Source organism: Schistocerca americana, chromosome 8 (assembly GCF_021461395.2).
Source record: "Schistocerca americana isolate TAMUIC-IGC-003095 chromosome 8, iqSchAmer2.1, whole genome shotgun sequence".
Classification (NCBI taxonomy): Eukaryota; Metazoa; Arthropoda; class Insecta; order Orthoptera; family Acrididae; genus Schistocerca; species Schistocerca americana.
The window spans coordinates 439,002,803-439,027,397 of record NC_060126.1 but is presented as its reverse complement, the minus strand read 5'-3'; the positions used below and the strand labels follow the sequence as shown (position 1 = coordinate 439,027,397).

The 24,595-nt window shown below is 41.9% G+C and overlaps 1 protein-coding gene across 1 annotated transcript in view; it reads right to left on the bottom strand.

The window, feature by feature from the left end:
• Positions 1 to 23,940, bottom strand: part of LOC124544904 (protease inhibitors-like) — a 52,089-nt gene extending 28,149 nt beyond the window's left edge. Inside the window, exons 1-2 of the mRNA XM_047123636.1 lie at positions 23,792 to 23,940; positions 6,935 to 7,039 (exon numbers count right to left, since the gene is read on the bottom strand). Of these exons, the coding sequence (XP_046979592.1) occupies positions 6,935 to 7,039; positions 23,792 to 23,882 (196 nt within the window). The 5' untranslated portion in view covers positions 23,883 to 23,940. The remainder of the gene's footprint in view (positions 1 to 6,934; positions 7,040 to 23,791) is intronic.
• Positions 23,941 to 24,595: the final 655 nt, after the last annotated feature.

Sequence of the window (24,595 nt, the reverse complement as noted above, 5' to 3'; positions counted from 1 at the left end):
CATAACTTACCTGACAAAATAAAGAATTGTCTTGTGTAATTTTGTTGTTTTGTACGTACTTAAGTAAAGTGTAGGGCAACAACGAAATAATGAGTAAGCTTTCGCAACTGTCCGCTTCGCCTTTTTGTGTAAGTGGGAGTTTTCGTGCATTTCCATTTCTTCAGACAAATGTACAAGATCCCTAACAGATGTCTTAGTTGGCGAATTTACTTCCGGGCTGAGATTCAGATATTCTTACGCTGCATCCACACAAAAACTTATGCTAACTGTGTACTTCCTTGTTAAATATTTCGTTGTAGTCACACTTATTTGATTTCTCGATCAAAGGATGGGTTCTCGGAAGCCCTAGTACCTTTAGGGCTAACTTTTCCTGGTAATTTACGTTTCTCAGAAAGAGATTTTCACTTTGCAGTGGAGTATGCGCTGATATGAAACTTCGTGGCAGATTAAAGCTGTGTGTCGGATCGAGAATCGAATTCGAGACCTTTGCCTTTCGCGGGAAAGTGCTCTACCGACTAATCTACCCAAGCACGACTCATGACCCGTCCTCACAGTTTTACTTTTGTGTTAGGATATAAAATATATTCAACATAGTTCATGTTTACACTGCACATAAAAGCCGATTCCTGCACAGTAAACAACAAATTCCAAACACATAGTGCCGTTTCTGGAAATTATTAAACTCAAGTAGTAATGTCTACCAACATGGTCACTTGACGAGAATACAAATGAGCTGCCGAAATCCAGTTGAAGTCCGCACTAAGTTTCGAGTTTCTGTAAAAGGTAGCCAATCTTGCGAATTTTGCGTCTGTTTAAATTTGGCATGTTTTTTTCGTTGTTTCTGCAATAGTGTTCTGACCCGTTTTGTGTACTAAGGAGGATCAGCTCCGCCGTTTGTTAATTTATTTGGTATAAATATCTCAGTTGCTGCCAATACTATTTCTTTGAATTCAAGCCACATGTGGTGTACACCTATATTGTTAATTTGGAAGGAGTGGAGATTGTCTCTCAGGAAGCTGTCAAGTGTATTTTATCTGCTTTCTTTAAATAGGTACAGTTTTCGTTTATTTTTGGAGGATATGCGGTTTATAATATTCAGTCTCGCTACGACAACTCTGTGTTCAGTAATCCCTGTATCTGTTTTGATGCTCGTTATTAACTCAAGATTATTTGTTGCTAAAAGGTCAAGTGTGTTGTTAGAACCGTGCACTATTCGCGTGGGCTCATGAACTCTACTGCTCGAAATAATTTTCAGAGAGTGCGTTTAGCACAATTTCGGATGATGTTTTCTGCGTATCTCCGGAATTACAGATGCATTCTCGAAAACATATCGAGTGTAAATTAAAGTCACCACCAACTATGATCGTATGAGTCGGGTACGTGTTTGGAATCAAACTCAAGTTTTCTGTGAACCTTTCAGCCATTGTATCATCGGAATTGGGAAGTCGGTCAAAGAATCCAATTATTATTTTATTCTGGTTGCCAAGAATCAAACATGCGACCGACAACCGTGTTTAGTCTATCCTTTCGGAACACCGTTAGGTTCTTCGCAAAACTTTGGCTGAGTTTACATCCAGCTTTAGACAGATTTCAGTGCCTTTAGCGACCTGAGCATCAGTGGTTTCTATTAGCGCTAGGAGCTCTGGTACTTTCCAAACACAGCTACGACGAGTTACAAGTCGTATACCGATGGTTCTTGTATCTAAGTTCTTCTGAATTCGGCCTGCATCCTTTGTGACTGAAGCTCATTTTGTGTTTTCCCGAGACCCTCTAACCAAAAAAAAAAAAAAAAAAAGACCACCCAGTCCACGCCACACAGCCCCTGCCACCCGGGTAGCCACCTCCCTGCGTTTAATGGACTCCTGATCTATTCAGAGGAACCATTATATAGCGCAACCAGCAATATCGCAAGTCGAGGAATCTGCAGCCTACATGGTCGCAGAACCGTCTGAGCCTGACTCAGAGCCTTCACTAGGCTCTGTACCAGAGGTCCGCAATCGGTTCTGTCGACTAGGCTGCAAATCGTCAGCTTTGCTTTCACCCCTCAGTCAAGACTGGCTGCATTTACCACCTCTGTTAGCCTCTTGAAACCAGAGAGAATCTTTTCTGATCCAAAGTGAAACATATCATTGGTACCGACGGGAGCTACCACATGCAGACCGGCCGCTGTGGTCAAGTGGCTCTAGGCGCTTCAGTCCGGAACCACGCGGCTGCTATGGTCGCAGGTTCGAATCCTGCCTCGGGCATGGATGTGTGTGATGTCCTTAGCTTAGTAAGGTTTAAGTAGTTCTAAGTCTAGGGGACTGATGACCTCAGATGCTAAGTCCCATAGCGCTTGGAGCCACTTGAACCATTTGAACTACCTGCAGTTGGCTGGACTCTGTGCTCTTCTACATCTACATCTACATCCATACTCCGAAAGCCACCTGACGTTGTGTGGCGGAGGGTACCTTGAATACCTCTATCGGTTCTCCCTTCCATTCCAGTCTCGTATTGTTCGTGGAAAGAAGGATAGTCGGTATGCCTCTGTGTGGGCTCTAATCTCTCTGATTTTATCCTCATGGTCTCTTCGCGAGATATACGTAGGAGGGAGCAATATACTGCTTGACTCTTCGGTGAAGGTATGTTCTCGAAACTTTGACAAAAGCCCGTACCGAGCTACTGAGCGTCTCTCCTGCAGAGTCTTCCACTGGAGTTTATCTATAATCTCCGTAACGCTTTCGCGATTACTAAATGATCCTGTAGCGAAACGCGCTGCTCTCCGTTGGATCTTCTCTATATCTTCTATCAACCCTATCTGGTACGGATCCCACACTGTTGAGCAGTATTCAAGCAGTGGGCGAACAAGCGTACTGTAACCTACTTCCTTTGCTTTCGGATTGCATTTCCTTAAGATTCTTCCAATGAATCTCAGTCTGCCATCTGCTTTACCGACGATCATTATTATATGATCATTCCATTTTAAATCACTCCTAATGCGTACTCCCATATAATTTATGGTATTAACTTCTTCCAGTTGCTGACCTGCTATTTTGTAGCTAAATGATAAATGATCTATCTTTCTGTGTATTCGCAGCACATTCCCTGCACCATGCCTCAATTCGCTGCAGATCCTCCTGCATTTCAGTACAATTTTCCATTGTTACAACCTCTCGATACACCACAGCATCATCTGCAAAAAGCCTCAGTGAACTTCCGATGTCATCCACCAGGTCATTTATGTATATTGTGAATAGCAACGGTCATATGACACTCCCCTGCGGCACACCTGAAATCACTCTTACTTCGGAAGACTTCTCTCCATTGAGAATGACATGTTTCGTCCTGTTATCTAGGAACTGCTCAATCCATTCACACAATTGGTCTGATAGTCCATATGCTCTTACTTTGTTCATTAAACGACTGTGGGGAACTTTATCGAACGCCTTGCGGAAGTCAAGAAACACGGTATCTACCTGTGAACCCGTGTCTATGGCCCTCTGAGTCTCGTGGACGAATAGCGCGAGCTGTGTTTCATATGACCGTCTTTTTCGAAATCCATGCTGATTCCTACAGAGTAGATTTCTAGTCTCCTGAAAAGTCATTATACTCGAACACAATACGTGTTCCAAAATTCTACAACTGATCGACGTTAGAGATATAGGTCTATAGTTCTGCACATCTGTTCGACGTCCTTTCTTGAAAACGGGGATGGCCTGTGCCCTTTTCCAATCCTTTGGAACGCTACGCTCTTCTAGAGACCTACGGTACACCGCTGCAAGAAGGGGGGCAAGTTCCTTCGCGTACTCTGTGTAAAATCGAACTGGTATCCCATCAGGTCCAGAGGCCTTTCCTCTTTTGAGTGATTTTAATTGTTTCTCTATCCCTCTATCGTCTATTTCGATATCTACCATTTTGTCATTTGTGCGACAATCTAGAGAAGGAACTACAGTGCAGTCTTTCTTTGTGAAACAACTTTGGAAAAAGACATTTAGTATTTCGGCCTTTAGTCTGTCATCCACTGTTTCAGTACCATTTTGGTCACAGAGTGTCTGGGCATTTTGTTTTGATCCACCTACCGCTTTGACATAAGACCAAAATTTCTTAGCATTTTCTGCCAAGTCAGTACATAGAACTTTACTTTCGAATTCATTGAACGCCTCTCGCATAGCCCTCCTCACACTAGATTTCGCTTCGCGTAATTTTTGTTTGTCTGCAAGGCTTTGGCTATGTTTATGTTTGCTGTGAAGTTCCCTTTGCTTCCGCAGCAGTTTTCTAATTCGGTTATTGTACCACGGTGGCTCTTTTCCATCTCTTACGATCTTGCTTGGCACATACTCATCTAACGCATAATGTACGATGGTTTTCAACTTTGTCCACTGATCCTCAACACTATCTGTACTTGAGAAAAAATTTTGTGTTGGGCCAACAGGTACTCTGAAATCTTCCTACCCTTTTTAATATTTCTATTTACGGCTTAAATCATCGATGCCGTAACCGCTTTATGATCGCTGATTCCCTGTTCTGCGTTAACTTTTTCAAATAGTTCGGGTCTGTTTGTCAACAGAAGGTCTAATATGTTATCGCCACGAGTCGGTTCTCTGTTTAACCGCTCAAGGTAGTTTTCAGATAAATCACTTTAAAAAATTTCACTGGATTCTTTGTCCCTGCCACCCGTTATGAACGTTTGAGTCGCCCAGTCTATATCCGGCAAATTAAAATCTCCACCCAGAACTATAACATGGTGGGGAAATCTACTCGAAATATTTTCCAAATTATCCTTCAGGTGCTCAGCCACAACAGCTGCTGAGCCAGGGGGCCTATAGGGACATCCAATTACCATGTCTGAGCCTGCTTTAACCGTGACGTTCACTCAAATCATTTCACATTTCGGATCTCCGTCAATTTCCTTCGATACTATTGCACTTCTTATCGCTATAAACACGCCTCCCCCTTCACTGTCCAGCCATGTCTCTGCGGTATACATTCCAATCTGAGTTTAGGATTTCATTACTGTTTACGTCTGGTTTCAGCCAACTTTCTGTCCCTAGTACTATATGGGCGCTGTGACCGTTTATTAATGAGAGCAGCTCTGGGACCTTTCTATAGACGCTCCTGCAGTTTACTATTAGCACCTTAATATTGTTATTCCCTGTTGCATTTTGCCTACTCCTACCTTGCCAAGTCTCAGGAGGCGTCTTGTTGGGCCTAGGGAGGGGATTCTCGAACCTAAAAAAACCCCATGTGCACTCCACACGTACTCCGCTACCCTTGTAGCCGCTTCCGGCGTGTAGTGTGCGCCTGACCTATTCAGGGGGACCCCACATTTCTCCACCCGATAGCGGCGGTCGAGAAATTTGCACCCCAGATCTCCGCAGAATCGTCTGAGCCTCTGGTTTAAGCCTTCCACTCGGCTCCAAACCAGAGGACCGCGATCGGTTCTGGGAACGATACTACAAATAGTTAGCTCTGATTCCACCCCGCGAGCGAGGCTTTCCGCCTTCACCAATTCCGCCAACCGCCTGTACGAATTGAGGATGACCTCTGAACCCAGACGGCAGGAGTCATTGGCGCCGACATGAGCAACAATTTGCAGTCAGGTGCACCCAGTGCTCTCTATCCCCGCCGGTAGGGCCTCCTTCACATCTCGGATGAGACCCCCCGGCATGCAGACAGAGTGAACACTGGCCTTCTTCCCCGACCTTCCCGCTATTTCCCTAAGGGGCTCCATCACCCGCCTAACGTTGAAGCTCCCAATAACTAATAAACCCCTCCCCCCGTGTGCCTGCTCGGACCTTGCTGAAGGAGCAGCCACATGTCCACTCACAGTCAGAGCGGGCGATGCCACACGGCCAGCTTCTTGATGGCATCCGGAAGGAACCGTTCCACGTCTGGATTGTCTCCACCCGGTATGCACACGCAGTGGACATTGGCTTTCTTCCCGTTATTGGCAACCATGTCCCTAAGGGGCCCCATAATGCACCTAACGTTGGAGCTCGCAACTCTCAATAATTGATTGGCTCTGAACACTATGGGACTTAACTTCTCAGGTCATCAGTCCCCTAGAACTTAGAACTACGTAAACCTAACCAACCTAAGGACTTCACACAACACCCAGTCATCACGAGCCAGAGTAAATCTCTGACCTTGCCGGGAATCGAACCCGGGAACCCGGATCTATTTTTCAGACTAGCTGGGGAGTCCATACGTGCGGCCCCCTGGGTTAAAGTAACTAAAGTGACTAAAAGTAAGATCACTGTTTTCAGTGCTAGGGAATAGGATGGGAGTATAGACCTCTCGGGGGGTTTTGCTCAATAATCTTTGAGTGTACATCTACAGTTCATGTAGATTTTTTTTGCTTTTAATTTTATTTATTTATTTTCTTTTTGACGTTCTTTTGAACTGTATGAAATGAAACATAAAACCTCCGATCATCGGTTGCGCTCTTGTCCACAGGGATAATTTGGTAGCACAGAGGTTTCTGAGCTTGGGGATCTTTGTTCGATACCTTCCCCTTTACATACGTTTAAGCCGGACATAACTTCAACATTGCGTTTGCTTCTTGAAATATTACATCAATAACATTTTTTCAAGGAAAAAGAATAATATTGAAAATCCATTTTCAGTGTGTTAAACACTGACACTTTCACGAGTTTCTTGAGGGTTCTTGTCCAAGCATCTTTGAGAAATAGTTATGAAGTAAATGCAGCTGTTCTGCGCCTGTCTGTTATTCAAATAAAGACAGCTGACAACTACCGCCAGTGAGAATTGCGCCCACAGTTCGCGTCAGCGATATCATCCCCTGTGATGGTTTGTTAGTGCTCACCAGTCACCATGTGTGTTATATCTACATTTAGGCTCACGTTAGCTTTCTCTTTCCAGGCAAGGATAGTGTGAGACAGCCTCTTTAATAACTTAATCATGTCAGCTGTATAAGAAATCTGGAAGTACTGACCTGTCTGCCACGATAGACATGCCATGCGGGTACAGCCCCAAATGCCAGCGGCACTGCAAAAACACGAGTTGCAGTCCGCTTTCTTCGTCTCTCCTGGTGTGCACTCTGGAAAGGAATCAAATCAATTTGTTTACTTTGACCAGAACAAAATGTCCTAGTGCTAAACTCTGCAAAAACCAGTAAATCGCCTGTGATCAAATGTAGTATTGGAAAACCTACAATGGGCGCCAAAAATACGGTACCTTTAAAAATTAGTAATAACATGCAAATAATGTGGAAATGAACTAAATTCAAATCAATAAAGCATGGGTATTTTACATTTGCTACAATAATTGAAATATCACCAGTTCAAAGAATTTATTTGACTAAGCACAGGCAAACTCAGTAATAGGGTATGAATAATGAGGTTTACCACTGAGTCTCACCACATAGTGTAACTGAAAACACTTGCAGACGTGGGCAGCTGGTATTATGTTAAAACCACACGTCGACCTCTCAGCGAGTCTCTTGTGTTGTGTTACTTTAAATCAGTCTTGATTGCAAATTTTTTTTTTTTTTTTTTTTTTTTGCAATCAAGACGGATTTAAAGTAACATTATAAAATCACTGATTGCTGTTATCCCATCAGACATTATGTGTGTTTTTGCAAACTCTCTTGTGTTGCTTCATGGCATCTTCATGTGTTGTGGATCTGGGGCGGTTAGTTTCTCATTACATGGTTCCTGCCCAGTGGCTCTCCAGGTAAATCTGCCACCCACTGGCTAATTAATAGAGGGCTATTGTCCTTGATGTAACAGCCACAGGTTGACTTGCAACTTTCACATGGTATATGCTGTTTGCAGTAATGAAATGCAGCAGCTGTGCCTTGTTACATTTGTAAGCTGACGTCAAAGTACGAGGTGAACATAACCGAATGCTTAAACATTCCAGCATCAGACCAGAAGAAAGACAACCCAACGGGTATGGGAAATGAGAACCTTATAAATTGATGACAGACATCAGAATGAGCGCAGGGATCCAGCACAAAGTCTGATAACTTTGCATAAAATAGACTGACGTGCCTCCAGAAGGTGAAGTCAGAACCCACACTAAAAATGGAAATGAGAATCATCAAACAGTCTCCGAAAAGAATTACCAATGTGACTCTCAAATTACCTCCTAACGAAGTTGCACAGGTCTCAGAAAGCTCTTCCTATAACTTCTGAATCAGAATCCCACAGCGTAGATTCCAAATGATCTCTGAAGGAACCAACATGACTTCCGAATGATGGAATCCCCAGATCGTGTTCTCCCAATGCTCTCATCGCACTAAGTTCTGCTGACTGCCCCTGATCGGCAGTTTTGTTTGCTTTCTCCCACTGCATGGCTCAGAGACCTGAATTTTTTGTAATAATGTCTTCGTCATTGATGGACCCAATAATCAAGCAACTTTATGGTGGTGGTGTTGGATTCTCGTTCAGGTAACCCTGGGCAGTTCAAGTCACATACAGTTTGGAGACAGTAAATGTATTTATTTATAACAGTTTACTGAAAGTAGTTTCGTATCTATAACAGTTTACTGAAAGTAGTCTCCTGCTCACGTCCAGTAGGCGGCGAGTGTGTGTCCAAGCAATGGTCTTCTTTGAATACTGCTTCACCTTGAAGAGACACCCCCCTTCCCATCCCCCTCAGTGCAAACCAGTAGGGTGTCGACCATGAACGAACAGAAATTCTGGGCGACAGTGGTAGTGTTATGACAGCAGCTGACAATGTATGCTGGTGATGCTATGCCACTAGAAAGACACTTGGTGAGATGTGTCCTTTAGCACTTACAACAGCTCCAGACATCGACTCCCTGCATCACCCATGGAGACATTATTGGTCTGAAGATGGGCCATCTATGAATGAAACTGGTTACCATACGAAGGTCACTTGCGACCTGGACTGATTGTTTCTTTTTGTTATGTCACATTGCAATCAGAGAATAAAGTGGCACATTTTTGTTCTACAGAGGTGAGGAAAACAGTTGGCACAATTTTGGCTCATCAAGATCAGCAGATGGCAATATTATTATTTGTGTGTAAAAGTAACGTTTGATTCTGTGTAGTTTATGAATTAATTTGGAATAACTTTAATTTATTTAATGTATTATTTTGGAGGGGTTTTACTGTGTTAATATATACAAGTCCTTGCTGGGATGTAAGTCGTTTGTAAAGTTCATAAAAGAAAATTAAGAAGTTTCTTGAAGTGTCCATTTTCCCAGCAGCTGTATTACATTGTAGTAGTTTACAATAAAAATACCTTTTTCATGTTGCACATTAAGTTTTTATTTTGCTTGTGCATCCTGATGCGTTTCCATTTTTGCAGAGTATTCTCGGCGATTCTCGCGAAATATTACACAATTTTTCTCATTTTCACATATAGGTTACAGCTTTCAAACAGTTCATGGACGTTTTTGTTATAAAAGGGGAGAGTACTTACAGATCATCAATTAATTCATTATTTTTACATCAAGAACCTCGCTCTCACGACGAAAACTGGTTTAAAAAAAAAAAAACCTGCGGGCGGTAGCAATACTTACGAAAACAAATGACAGTTTAAACACAGAAAATGGCAATTAGAGTGCTATATTACGAAAATAGATTATCCTCAACAAAAACTGCAAGCTTTTAATTAGTTTTGCACATGAGAAAGAGACACTGATTTAAAAACCGTGAGCTAGAGTTTGATCTCTAAGTACCATCCCATTTTACTATAAAAATGTGCATGAACTGTTTCAAATCTATAACCTGTATGTGGAAACGAAAGAAAATCTATATCTCAGGAAACTTAATGTAAATGCCTTGTAAAAGCGACGAAACGCGTCCGGCTTCATACGAGAAATAAGAAATTGGTGTGCAGCATGCAGAACGTGTTTTTCTAATAAATGGAAGTTATATTTTGGGGGTGAAAATGAATTGCATTGGTTGGAGTGCCTTAAGAATTGTGTGGTGTAGCCTATCTATTGATGCAAAGAAGTTTACTGAAGAGATTTCTGCAGATAGTTACTTGAAGTTTTGGGTTCGCATGGATTTAATAGTAATTGTTGGAATATTGGTTGCTTACTGTGCTTAACGGATCTTAACACTACAGCCACGTTGTCTTCATTCTGTCTCGACAAACGAGGTATTGGGTGAGAGCTTCGGTCTTTGGCTACCATCCATGAAAACCACAGATGTGTACATGTTTCATTTATAGAATTATTTCGTCTTTTATACCTTTTTAATTTTGTAAATGTGTCAGCTCATCATATTCTCCGTAGTAACATAGGAAATGACTATAGCAAGACATTTCCCATGCCACTTCCTGCTGAACCATGTATCATATATCAAGATTACTGCTTGATTTCTTGTTTATTTAATTAAGTATTAATTCGGCATATCTAAAGGAACACTTCATTTTAAATTAGCGATTTACACGCGAAATTTGTCACTACCACTGAATGCAGCATAAAAAGACGCATCTGTTTAGCAGTCCTAGCTTATTGATTCACAAGTTTTAACAAATTTTTGTCTGTCATAAGCACACATGTACAAATTTTGTATTTTAATACATTACCAATAAAATCCCGATACTTTAAAGAATCGAATTCCCGTTTGTATTGCAACATCAAACGTCGGACTACTTCAGAAATGAATAAATGTGCTAGATACTTACCTTTAGGCATGTAAGTGAGAAAAAGTTTAGGAAAGGTGACAACTATACTTGAAGTTTGTTGCAAGTCGATGGGGCCTCTCATTATGAAACAATGAATGAAAACCAACTTGGTAATTTGCGCTCCATTTTAAGCAAAAGCCAGTTTTTCACACATTTAAATGTTTATGACGTTATATCTCCTGAACTACACGTCGTACAGTGACATAATTTTGCAGGGGTATTCAATGGCAAACTGTGTTGCAAATAGCGTTAGTAGTAAAGAAGTAATAAGTTAAAAGCTGGATAAAAGATCATGTCTGATGCTGAAATCTGCATCAACAGCGAATGCACAGCACACGGTAACTTTTTTTTCCCTTTTATCAATTTTCGAGGGGTGTTAGCGAGAAAAGGTTTAATAACAGTTTTCAAATTATGTGTAAACTCTGTTGAAAGTTGCTAAGTGTTATCGTTCCCATACAGTAGAAGAAAGAAGACCGTTTATTAGCGCACCGTTCGTTACGCCGTCACAAGACAAACACAGAAGTTTCCAGCTGCAACAATAGGTCTTATTGTGTTAAACTCTCAACATATGATTATGCATTTTAATGGGTGTATTACAACAGCACTTTAAATTTTTAAATACGGTCAACAACAATGCAAAGGACTGAATGTGAATTTATGTATCACCTATGCCACAAGTGGGTCCAAGACAGCGTTTCAATAATGCAGATATTAAACTTGAAGATCAGAATAATGTGAATGGACTGAATAGGGAAAAAGGACTTTAATTTCACATGACACACACATTTATGCGATCCTCATGATGTCGTTCATCATGAGGGACACTACCGACAAAAGAGCAGGCATTTGAAGCTAACTGACGAACGATTCTACTACCACCATCATATATTTCGAGTAAGGACCATGAAGGTAAGATACGAGAAATTAGGACTTCTACAGAGGCGTATAGAGAGTCGTTTTTACCTCTGCTTGTGAGTGGAAAAGGAAAGAAAATGGCTAGTATTGGTACGGAGTACACTCCTCCAAGAGCCGTACGGTGGTTGGCAGGTATTTATGTAGATACAGAAGATGGCAGGCAGAGAAATGAGAACAGCGCCAAGTTCGGCTAGATCGTGATCGACTTCGACGCTACATCTACATCTACATAAATACTCCGCAATCCACCATACGGTGTGTGGCGGAACGTCAATTTCATATGAAGATTCAAAAGAATCTCAAGAAAGAGTTGTGGGCCATGCCAGACTTCCGTCGGCCCATAAACGAAAACGGACATTTACATATAATCTTATGACCGACTACAACAAATTTCTTTCCAAAGGAATGGTCGTGAATTGTGAGGCCCTGAAATGGCAAAAAGACATGGCTGGAATGCATTGCACAAGTGGAAAAGTGCATACTGAAATATTTTAGGACCCTCTAAGATCAAAAATCTCTGCTCTTTCCGAATTAACAATGCAAGTGTAGACAAGATGTGGCTTGAATTTAAAGAAATAGTATCGGCAGCAGCTGACAGATTTAGATACAGTAAATTAGAAAGGGGCGTATCTGACCCTCCTTGGTAACAAAACGGATCAGAAGACTGCTGCAGAACAACGAAAAAAGCATGCCAAATTTCAACGAACGCAAAATCTCCAAGATTGGCGGTCTCTTACAGAAGACTGAAATTTAGCGCGGTCTTCAATGCAAGATGCTTATGATAGTTTCCACAACGAAACTTTGACACGAAACCTGACAGAAAATCCAAAGAGATTCTGTTCGCATGCAAAGTAAGCTAGCGGCAAGACACAGTCAATGCCTTCTCTGCGCGTGGTAATGGAAATACTACCGATGACGGTGCTGCTAAAGCAGAGTTACTAATCGCAGCCTTCCAATATTCCTTCACCACAGCAGACGAAGTAAATGTTCCAAAATTCGAATCAATAGCAGCTGCCAACATGAATAACGTAGAAGTATAGAAGTATACAGGGTGTTACAAAAAGGTACGGCCAAAAATTTCAGGAAACATTCCTCACACACAAAGAAAGAAAATATGATATGACGACATGTGTCTGGAAAAGCTTACTTTCCATGTTAGAGCTCATTTTATTACTTCTCTTCAAATCACAGTAATCATGGAATGGAAACACACAGCAACAGAATGTACCAGCGTGACTTCAAACACTTTGTTACAGGAAATGTTCACAATGTCCCCGTTAGCGAGGATACATGCATCCACCCTCCGTCGCATGGAATCCCTGATGCGCTGATGCAGCCCTGGAGAATGGCGTATTGTATCACAGCCGTCCACAATACGAGCACGAAGAGTCTCTACATTTGGTACCGGGGTTGCGTAGACAAGAGCTTTCAAATGCCCCCATAAATGAAAGTCAAGAGGGTTGAGGTCAGGAGAGCGTGGAGGCCATGGAATTGGTCCGCCTCTACCAATCCATAGGTCACCGAATCTGTTGTTGAGAAGCGTACGAACACTTCGACTGAAATTTGCAGGAGCTCCATCGTGCATGAACCACATGTTGTGTCGTACTTGTAAAGGCACATGTTCTAGCAGCAAAGGTAGAGTATCCCGTATGAAATCATGATAACGTGCTCCATTGAGCGTAGGTGGAAGAACGTGGGGCCCAATCAAGACATCACCAACAATGCCTGCCCAAACGTTCTGTGTTGATGACGTGATTGCACAATTGCGTGCGGATTCTCGTCAGCCTACACATGTTGATTGTGAAAATTTACAATTTGATCACGTTGGAACGAAGCCTCATCCGTAAAGAGAACATTTGCAATGAAATGAGGATTGACACATTGTTGGATGAACCATTCGCAGAAGTGTGCCCGTGGAGGCCAATCAGCTGCTGATAGTGTCTGCACACGTTGTACGTGGTACAGAAGCAACTGGCTCTCCCGTAGCACTCTCCATACAGTGACGTGGTCAACGTTACCTTGTACAGAAGCAACTTCTCTGACGCTTACATTAGGGTTATCGTCAACTGCACGAAGAATTGCCTCGCCCATTGCAGGCGTCCTCGTCGTTCTAGGACTTTCCTAGTCGCGAGTCATAGGGAGGAATGTTCCGTGCTCCCTAAGACGCCGATCAATTGCTTCGAACGTCTTCCCGTCGGGACACCTTCGTTCTTGAAATCTGTCTCGATACAAACGTACCGCGCCACGGCTATTACCCCGTGCTAATCCACACATCAAATGGGGATCTGCCAACACTGCATTTGTAAACATTGCACTGACCGCAAAACCACGTTCATGATTAGCACTAACCTGTTGATGCTACGTACTGATGTGCTTGATGCTAGCACTGTTCAGCAATGAGTCGCATGTCAACACAAGCACCGAAGTCAACATTACCTTCTTCAATTGGGCCAACTGGCGGTGAATCGAGGCAGTACAGTACATACTGACGAAACTGAAATGAGCTCTAACATGGAGATTAAGCGTTTCCGGACACATGTCCACATAACATCTTTTCTTTATTTGTGTGTGACGAATGTTTCCTGAAAGTTTCGCCGTACCTTTTTGTAACACCCTGTATATCCTCGGAGTAGTAAAGCAACTTAGATTATTTAATAAAAGCAATTCTTCCGGTTCACACGGCATACCAGTTAGGTTTCCTTCAGAGTATGCTGGTGCGATAGATCCATACTTAACTTTCATATACAACCGATCGCTCGATGAGAGATCGAGAGATCCGTACCCAAAGACTGGAAAGTTACACGGGTCAACCAACATTCAAGAAAGGCAATAGGAGTAATTCACTAAATTGCAGGCCCAATTCATTAACCTCGATATGCAGCAGGATTCCGGAACATATAGCCAGTTTCAAAATTACAAATTATTTCGAAGAGAACGGTCTGGTGAGACACAGTCAACACGGATTTAGAAAACATCGATCTTATGAAACACTGCTAGTTCTTTACTCACATGAAGTGGTGAGTGCTATTGACAATGGATCCCAAATTGATTGCGTATTCCTGAGGTTGAAAATACCGCTGCAGTTGTAAAGTTCTTTTATTATCACACGACCGGTTTCGGGCTCTTATGCGCTCATCTTCAGGTGTCGTAATTTGGTGCTGTGTCCCCAAAAGCCGCAGTGGACATGTAATAGGCGCGGTGTGGTACCTACGAGCGCAGAACTAGGAGGGCTTATGAGAGCCCGAAACCGGTCGTATGACAATAAAAGAACTTTACAACTGAAGCAGTAATTTCAACCTCTGGTATAATGCTCAGATGCGGATGTTCCACCAACAGGATTGTTTGTGATTGCGTATTTCTAGACTTGCAGAAAGCTTTTGACACTGCACGTCAAAAGCTGTACGTAATCAAATTGCGTGCTTATGGAATATGGCTCTGAGCACTATGGGACTCAGCTGCTGAGGTCATTAGTCCCCTAGAACTTAGAACTAGTTAAACCTAACTAACCTAAGGACATCACAAACATCCATGCCCGAGGCAGGATTCGAACCTGCGACCGTAGCGGTCTTGCGATTCCAGACTGCAGCGCCTTTAACCGCACGGCCACTTCGGTCGGCCGCTTATGGAATATCGTCTCAATTATGTGACTGGATTCGTGATTTCCTGTCAGAGAGGTCACAGTCCGCAGTTCAAAAGGTTCAAATGGCTCTGAGCACTATGGGACTTAACATCTTAGGTCATCAGTCCCCTAGAACTTAGAACTACATAAACCTAACTAACCTAAGGACATCACACAACACCCAGCCATCACGAGGCAGAGAAAATCCCTGACCCCGCCGGGAATCGAACCCGGGAACCCGGGCGTGGGAAGCGAGAACGCTACCGCACGACCACGAGATGCGGGCACAGTCCGCAGTAATTGACGGGAAGTCATCGAGTAAAACAGAAGCGATTTCTGGCGTTCCGCAGATAGTATTATAGGACCTATGCTGTTCTTATCTATATAAATGATTTAGGAGACGATTTGAGCAGCCGATTTTGGTTGTTTGCGGATGATGTTGTCGTTTATCGTATAGTAAACTCATCGGAACATTAAAACAAATTGCAAAACGATTTACAAAAGATATCTGTATGGCATGAAAACTGGAAATTGAGCCTAAAAAATGAAAAGTGTCATCCACATGAGTGTTAATAGGAATCTGTTACACGATAAATTAATCAACTCTAAAGGACGCAAATTCATGTAAATATCTAGTAATTACAATTTCGAAGAACTTAAACTGGAAAGAACACAAAGAAAATGTTGTGGAGAAGGAGAACCAAAGACTCCGATTTACTGGCTGAATACTTAGTAGAGGCAACAGATCCACCAAAGAGACTGCCTAGACTATGCTCGTCCATACTGATTTGTAGTAATACTGCGCGGTGTGGGATCCCTACCACACAGAATTAACGGAATACATCGAGGGAGTTCAAAGAAGAGCACCCCGTCTTGTATTATCGAGAAATAGAGGAGGACGTGTCAATGACATAACACAGGATTTGGGGAAGACGTCATTAAAACAAAGGCTTTTCTTGTTCCAGCGTCATCTTCTCGCGAAATTCCCGTCGCCAACTTTCTCCTCGACATGCGAAAATATTTTGTTGACGCCGACCTACGTGGAGAGAAACGATTGTTATAACAAAATATTGGTAATTAGAGCTCACACGATATATGTGTTAGTTTTTTTCCGCTCGCTGTTCGAGAGTGGAATAATAGAGAATTATTGTGAGGGTGGTTCGATGAACCTTCTGCCAAACACTTAAGTGTGATTCGCTGAGTACCCATGTAGATGCAGATGTAGATATTAGGGCGTGTTTTCCAACAGGATAATGCTCACCCACAAACCGCTGTTGTAACCCAACTCACTGTATAGGGTGTCGACATGTTGCCTTGGCCTGTTCGATCACCAGATCTGTCTCCAGTGGACCACATATGGGACATCATCGGAGGACAACTCCAGCGTCATTCATAACCACCATTAACCGGCCTTGTATTGACCGATCAAGTGCAACAAGCGTGGAACTTCATCCCACAAACTGACATCCGGCACCTGTACAACACAATGACCACACGTTTGCGTGCTAGCATTCAACATTCTGGAGGTTACACCGATTATTCACGTATTAGCATTTCACATTTGCAATGGCTCAACTCGCGCTTACATTGAACTGTGATCTTGCAATGTTAGTCACATATGTTACCAAGACAGATGTATTCCCTGAATTTCATTACTCTACACTAATTATTTAGTGGTGTTTTGATTTTTTTGCGTCGTTGTAACTACACTTGCCAGTCAGGGTTTCTAGTACGACATATACCCGACGTGTGTATACGTTCAATGGCGGTCCATATTCAATATTTTAAGTACGTTGTGAATTTTGGAGGGGGAAGCAAATCCTTAAACGTGAGCGGCCTTTCTGGTCATTCTGAGTCGAGCAGTCGCTCTGTATGCACCAGTCTCGAGGTAACGTGTTTGCTGAGCTGACAGTGTAACTTCATAAATGAATTTCACGCCTCAAGCGGCCGCGCGATAAATTTAGTATTGGTTCATACTTAGAAATAATCCGGGTCAAGTGGGAATTTGCCTCTGAGAGTTGACTGAAGCTTAACAATTCACGGGTGCTAGACGGTGTGCAACATCGAACTGTTACTTATTCTGCATTTTGGAACCAAGACTGGATAGAGGGCGGGAATCTATTAATGATTTTACGTATTTCACATCCTGATGTCCATTGTGGATTTTATATACGAAGCCTAGCGAGAAAGTAAGGAACGATAGGTCGTGAAAATCGAAACCACAGTGAAAATCAAAACTGTTTTATTTGCAACAGTTAGCTACAACTTCCAGCTACTTATCTCCATAGTCGCCGATCCGACTTAGCCGTTTGTCGTAGCATTGTACCAACTTTCCAATACCCTCCTTGTAGAAGGCAGCCATCAGCTCTTTCCGCCAATTCTCTACGCTGGCCTACAGCTCGTCTGTGCCAAAATGTTGTCTTCTTTGCCAGCGGTTCATGTGGGGAGAGATGAAACTCAGAGGGAGACAATTACGGGCTGTATCGTGCGTAATCAAACATTTCCAATTGAAAACGTTGGAAGAGCATCTTCAATGCCCCTGCAGAATGCGGCTGAGAATTGTCTTGAAGAAGAAAGCGCACAACACTTATGTAATGTTGACTGCATAGCATCAGGCGAGATTTCTGACCAGGCCCCCGTACTTGGCGGGAGACATTATTGTTCTAGGTATCTTTAACTGCTCCCTGTGTCCTCAGAACTAAAAAGAACCAGGTAATGCCATCTACGTGCATACTAGAGACAATGGCCAACACACCTGTGCAAAACTTCATCGGATTTTCACTGTGGTTTCCATTTCGCGACCAGTCGTTCCTTACTTTCCGAATATCCCTCGTATTTATGAGCTGGAGAATATTTTGTGTATAGTTTTATGGTATGGGACTCTATTTCCCATTGACGAGTGACTTACGAATTGTATTTGGGGTATCCACTATCATTCTAATTACATTTCACCTGAGGTGATATTCAGTTGATTGTTATTATTTTTATTGCATCTTTACATGAAACATTGTAAGATCACCATTCTTAACAATTTATACGTTTGATTGACTGAATAAATCAGTTCATTCATCTGAAGCCCTTTGGAGTCATTTTCATGAGTTATTGAGGACAATATAACATTTTCACATTTTTTATTACTATTATGGTTTTATTTGAACTTGCTTTTTTCTTAAAATTTTGCACCATATGCATGTTGTTGTGGTCTTCAGTCAGAGACTGGTGTAATGCAGCCCGCTATGCTACTCTATCCTGTGCAAGCTTCTTCATCTCTGAACAACTATTCCATCCTACATCCTTCCGTGTCTGCTTACTGCATTCATCTCTTAGTCTTCCTCTACGATTTTTAACCTCTACGCTTCCCTCCAATACTAAATTGGTGATCCCTTAATAACTCAGAATGCGTCCTACCAACCGATCCCTTCTTCTAGTCAAGTTGTGCCACAAATTCCTCTTCTCCCTAATTCTATTCAGTACCTTCTCATTAGTTACGTGATCTACCCATCTAACCTTCCGCATTCTTCTGTAGCACTACATTTCGAAAGCTACTATTCTCTCCTTGTCTAAACTATTTATCGTCCATGTTTCACTTACATACGTGGCTACACTCCATACAAATACTTTTAGAAAGGACTCCCTGACAAATCTATACTCGATGTTAACAAATTTCTGTTCTTCAGAAATGCTTTCCTTGCCGTAGCCAGTCTCTATTTGATATCCTCTCTACTTCGCCCATCATCAGTTATTTTGTAGCCCAAATAGCAAAACTCATCTTATACTTTAAGTGTCTCGTTTCCTGCTCTAATTCCCTCAGCATCATCTCACTTAATTCGACTACATTCCATTATTCTCGTTTTGCTTTCGTGGATGTTCACCTTTCCTCCTTTCAAGGCATTGTCTATTCTGTTCAGCTGCTCTCCCTAGTCCTTTGCCATCTTTAACAGAATTACAATGTCAACGGTAAAACTCTTAAGTTTTTATTTCTTCTCCTTGAACTTTGAGACCTATTGCAAATTTGTCTTCGCTTTCCTTTACTGCTCGTTCAGTGTACAGATTTCATAACATTAGTAATAACGTACAGCACTCTCTCACTTCCTTCACCACCACTGCTTCAATTTCATATCCCTCGAGTTTTATAACTGTCGTCCGGTTTCTGTACAAGTTGTAGATAGCCTTTCGCCCCAGCCTTTTACTCCTGCTACCCACAGAATTTCGAAAACAGTGTATTCCAGTCAACGTTGTAAAAGCTTTCTCTAAGTCTACTGTAAATTTAGGTTTGCCTTTCCTTAACCTATCTTGTAAGATAACTCTTAGGGCCAGTGTAACGTCACGCGTTTCTACTTAGTAACAATTATTCTATTGAAATTAAAAAGTTTTTTAATGAAGAAAATATTTTGAATACTGTATTTAATCATCTATCTGTTACGTTATTACTATACAACATACCAATAATCAGTAACCTAAATCAAATTAAGCGAGAGTATGTTCAAATATCAGTTCAAAGTTAAATACCTTTTGTAATAGAAGTTGTCGGAAACTGAGACAAATGTCCATTTTTAAGACGCATAAATTGTCTGTGACATTAAAGCAACTCATTTCATTTGCAAGTATCACGTGTTTTACGGCAATACACCTTCTTTATCAAGGTACGAGGTGTAACACAGTCGACGAATTTCTAGTATGGTTTAACTGTCCACATGTTATATAAATAATTTTAAGAAATATATCATCTTACACGCCATAAAGTTGCGTACCTGAAGAATTAACAACATATTCAAAATACCTAAATATATTACAGAGTACTTAAATGTGTAGGACGTGAAATTTCTACAAATGCTACACAAAACCTGTCTTCATGTATAATAACGATAAAAATCTTATAAAAAGGCGGAAACTGATTATAGCGGTCTCTAGTGGACATTCCTTCACTTGATTCGACAGTCAGTCACTAAACTGAAGTAGCGAGCAAAAAATCATTATATGTACCTGGGGTACAGTATCCTCTAGGTACAAATCTTTTGCGACTAATAAGCAACCGATTTGGGGAACCAATGATTTTACAACGTCGTGCAGGGGGAAACAAGACATGTAACATCACATGGAGGACTGTCAGAGAGGATCCTGTATTCCCGTGCTACAGCAAACGACCGTTTCAGATAACAACAAGAGAATCACAGTGGTAACTAATATGAGAAGAAACTCTCAGACATTGGTGCGATAGGTACATGTACTCTGCACCCACGAGCTCAACTCCCGTTCGCCACCAGCAATGAAGAGTGACCCTTTGACAGTGGCAACGTTCGTTACACAAGCGTCGACCAAATAACCTGAGGCAGAAGCTAGCAGGTAATACGTCAAAGACTCTGCACGAAAGCCACGGTAGTTTCGTATCACTTAAAATCTGGAAAGTAAAAAGCACAACGTTCTTGTCGAGTGTCAACAGTTACTGAAGAGACTTGGATCAGACAGGGGTCTTGTGAAATGGCGAAAGTGTTGTCACAAGTGCCAGTTTTGGGTCGGCTGCTTTTCTTGATATATACCAGTGAACACGACAGTTGTCTAAAAGAACTTTATTTTTCCACATGACATGAAGTGTCACTGTGAAAAACTTGGAACCATATATATATATATATATATATATATATATATATATATATATATATATATATGATACAGCTAATAGTGTAATAAATAATATCTTTCAATCAGTTCCATTTGTTTGGGGTAGCCGAAGGTAATGCTAGTGGACGCACTCAGTATTTATGGCTGGAGACGACTTTCATGGCCGAAGACCCCCAGTGAGTGGCGCTGTATTACGTATATCGCCACAACAATCAAAACAGCTGAGAGCCGAGAAAAACACTCCACGGTAGCCGCCAAACTGTTCTACAGCGACAACACTCAAAGGAGAAATGTTTCAAAAGACTGTTCCACTCGTGGTTTTGCCTGTGCGAACGGAGGTCGGCAGGTCGTGAGTCAGTAGTGAAACCCAAGGAAAGATTGGAGACGTTTGGTGTGTTACAGACAATCTTACGTTACGCTTGATAATGAAAGTAAGACTTTAAAGCCGGCCGCGGTGGTCTCGTGGTTCTAGGCGCGCAGTCCGGAACCGCGGGACTGCTACGGTCGCAGGTTCGAATCCTGCCTCGGGCATGGATGTGTGTGATGTCCTTAGGTTAGTTAGGTTTAATTAGTTCTAAGTTCTAGGCGACTGATGACCTCAGAAGTTAAGTCGCATAGTGCTCAGAGCCATAAGACTTAAAAAAACTAAAGACACATTCATAGAATTTGTCAATCTAGGAAGACGTCTGACAATGTAAAATGTTGCAAGACGTTCTTGATTCTCAGGAAACTAGGTGTAAACTATAAGGAAAGACCGTTAATTTATAAACATGCATCGGGAGGACGACGGTTCAAACCCTCGTCCGGCCATCCTGATTCTGATTTTCCGTGATTTCCTTAAATCGCTCCAGGCAAATGCCGGGAAGGTTCCTTTGAAAGGGCACTGTCGACTTCCTTCACCATCCTTCCCTAATCCTATGAGACCAATGTCCTTGCTGTCTGGTCCCCTCCCGCAAATCCACCAGCCAACCGACGGAACGGCAATTTACAACATGTACAAGAATTAAAAGTGGACAATGAATGGACACCCGGGAACGAAGTACTCTCGTTAAAATGAGACTAAGACAGAGAAGTTGTCTCTCGCCTCCACTATTCGATCTGGACATCTAAGATGCAGTCATAAAAAGTGAAACAATGAGTACGTGGGGGAACTGTAATTGAGAAAGAATATCAATGATAGGATTCGCTGAGGACATTGTTATCCTGAGTGAAAATGAGAAAGTATTGCACTACCGGTTAAATGGTTGTTGTTGTGGTCTTCAGTCCTGAGACTGGTTTGATGCAGCTCTCCATGCTACTCTATCCTGTGCAAGCTTCTTCATCTCCCAATACCTACTGCAACCTACATCCTTCTGTGTCTGCTTACTGCATTCATCTCTTAGTCTTCCTCTACGATTTTTACCCTCCACGCTGCCCTCCAGTACTAAATTGGTGATCCCTTTATGCCTCAGATCATGTACTACCAATCGATCCCTTCTTCTAGTCAAGTTGTGCCACAAACTTCTCTTCTCCCCAATCCTATTCCACACCTCCTCATTAATTATGTGATCTACCCACCTAATCTTCAGCATTCTTCTGTAGCACCACATTTCGAAAGCTTCTATTCTCTTCTTGTCTGAACTATTTATCATCCATGTTTCACTTCTATACATGCCTACACTCCATATAAATACTTTCAGAAACGACTTCCTGACACTTAAATCTATACTCTATGTTAACAACTTTCTCTCGTTCAGAAACGCTTTCCTTGCCATTGCCAGTCTGCATTTTATATCTTCTCTACTTTTACTATAATCAGTTATTTTACTCCCCAAATAGCAAAACTCCCTTACTACTTTAAGTGTCTCATTACCTAATCCAATACCCTCAGCATCACCTGACTTAACTCGACTACATTCCATTATCCTCGTTTTGCTTTTGTTGACGTTATGATATCCTCCTTTCAAGACACTATCCATTGAAAGTTCAACTACTCCTCCAAGTCCTTTGGTGTTTCTGACAGAATTGCAATGTCATCGCCAAACCTTAAAGTTTTTATTTCTTCTCCATTGATTTTAATACCTTCTCCGAATTTTTCTTTTGTTTCCTTCCCTGCTTGCTCAATATACAGATTGAATAACATCGGGGAGAGGCTACAACTCTGTCTCACTCCCTTCCCAACCACTGCTTCCCTTTCATGCCCCTCAACTCTTATAACTGCCATTTGGTTTCTATACAAATTGTAAATAGCCTTTCGCTCCCTGTGTTTTACCCCTGCCACCTTCAGAATTTGAAAGAGAGTATTCCAGTCAACATTGTCAAAAGCTTAAATGATATGATTAGTTTAATGAGCACATGCTATGGGTTGATAGTAAGCCGAAGGAAGATGAAAGTGATGAGTAGTAGAAATGAACTCAACAATAAACTTAACATTAAAATTAGGGAACACGAACTAGACTAAGTGAAAGAATCTGTTACCGTGGGAGCAAATAACACGTGATGGAAGGCATAAAATGCAAAGTAGTACAAGGAGATACGGCATTTCTGGTCAAGAGAAGTCTACTAGTATTAAATACAGATCTAAATTTGACAAAGAAATTTCTGAGAATGTACATTAGGAAAACAAAGCATTGTATGGATGTGAACAACGGAGGATGAGAAAACCAGAAAATAGGAGAATCGAAGAGTTTGCTGTTTGATGCTATAGAGGGAGGTCAAAAATTGAATAGAATGACAAGGAATGAATCCGTGAGGAGAGAAATATTTGGAAAATTTTGACAAGAAGAAGGGACAGGTTGATAGGGTCATGTGTTCAGGCATCAGGGAATAACATACAAGCTATTAGAGAATGTAGCAGAGGGTTAAAACTGTAGAGTCTGGAATATGTGTAACAAATAATGGAGAATGTGGGGGGTAAGTGTTACTCTGAGATGAAGAGAAGTTTGTGGTGAGTTGCGTTGAAGCAGTATGAAGCCTGTTGAAATAAAAAAAGAAACAAGGAACTGGAGCGCTGATTGACAGAAAGCTGGCTGGCTGCCAGAAACACTGTACCTTTCTCATTTTGCGCAGTCGTCCCCACGGCCAGTAAAACCAGGGCTAGTACAACGACGATGAACCTCATGGCTGCCTTGGTGACTGACATTGAACCACACGGCTGGCTGTGGCTCTTCACCTTATCTGGTGGAGCTGCCCTCCGTACGACTTTTCTGAACTCGGAGATCGAGGTTACCAAGAGACTCGATAACACCTCTGACGCCAAGGAGTGATTCACTGTATAAAACAAAACTGCGGCGTAGTTTCAGTCATTGAAAGTGTTACTGGTATTCGATATACGGAAAGATCTATGACAGTCACTCTGTAAACTGAAGGGAGGGCGGCGCTTCTGAGGTTCCTAACCTGTTTAGTGCCTCGTAAACCTTGAAGATTATTTTGTTCACCTTACATTTTCCAATAATTATTACGCTCTTTGAACAACAGTTAAATGTTTCTACAGGTCAGAGTTAAGTTTACCACTCCATTCATTTTTATTGTCAGCAAATACATTCACGGAGGGGAGGTTCCATAATTATATTGAATTGTACGTCTCTTGCATGGACTGTGCGGCTAGTCCCGGAGGAAGTTCGAGTCCTTCCTCGGGCATGGGTGTGTGTGTTTGTACTTAGGATAATTTAGGTTAAGTAGCGTATAAGCTTAGGGACTGATGACCTTAGCAGTTAAGCCCCATAAGATTTCACACCCATTTTTTACATCTCTTGTAATACAAGCTAGGCACCCAAAAGGAAATCTAACAAGTTTGTAGTTAATTGTGGGGTTGTGATCTTTCCTTAACTGATCGACTCTCGAGTTTGTACATGC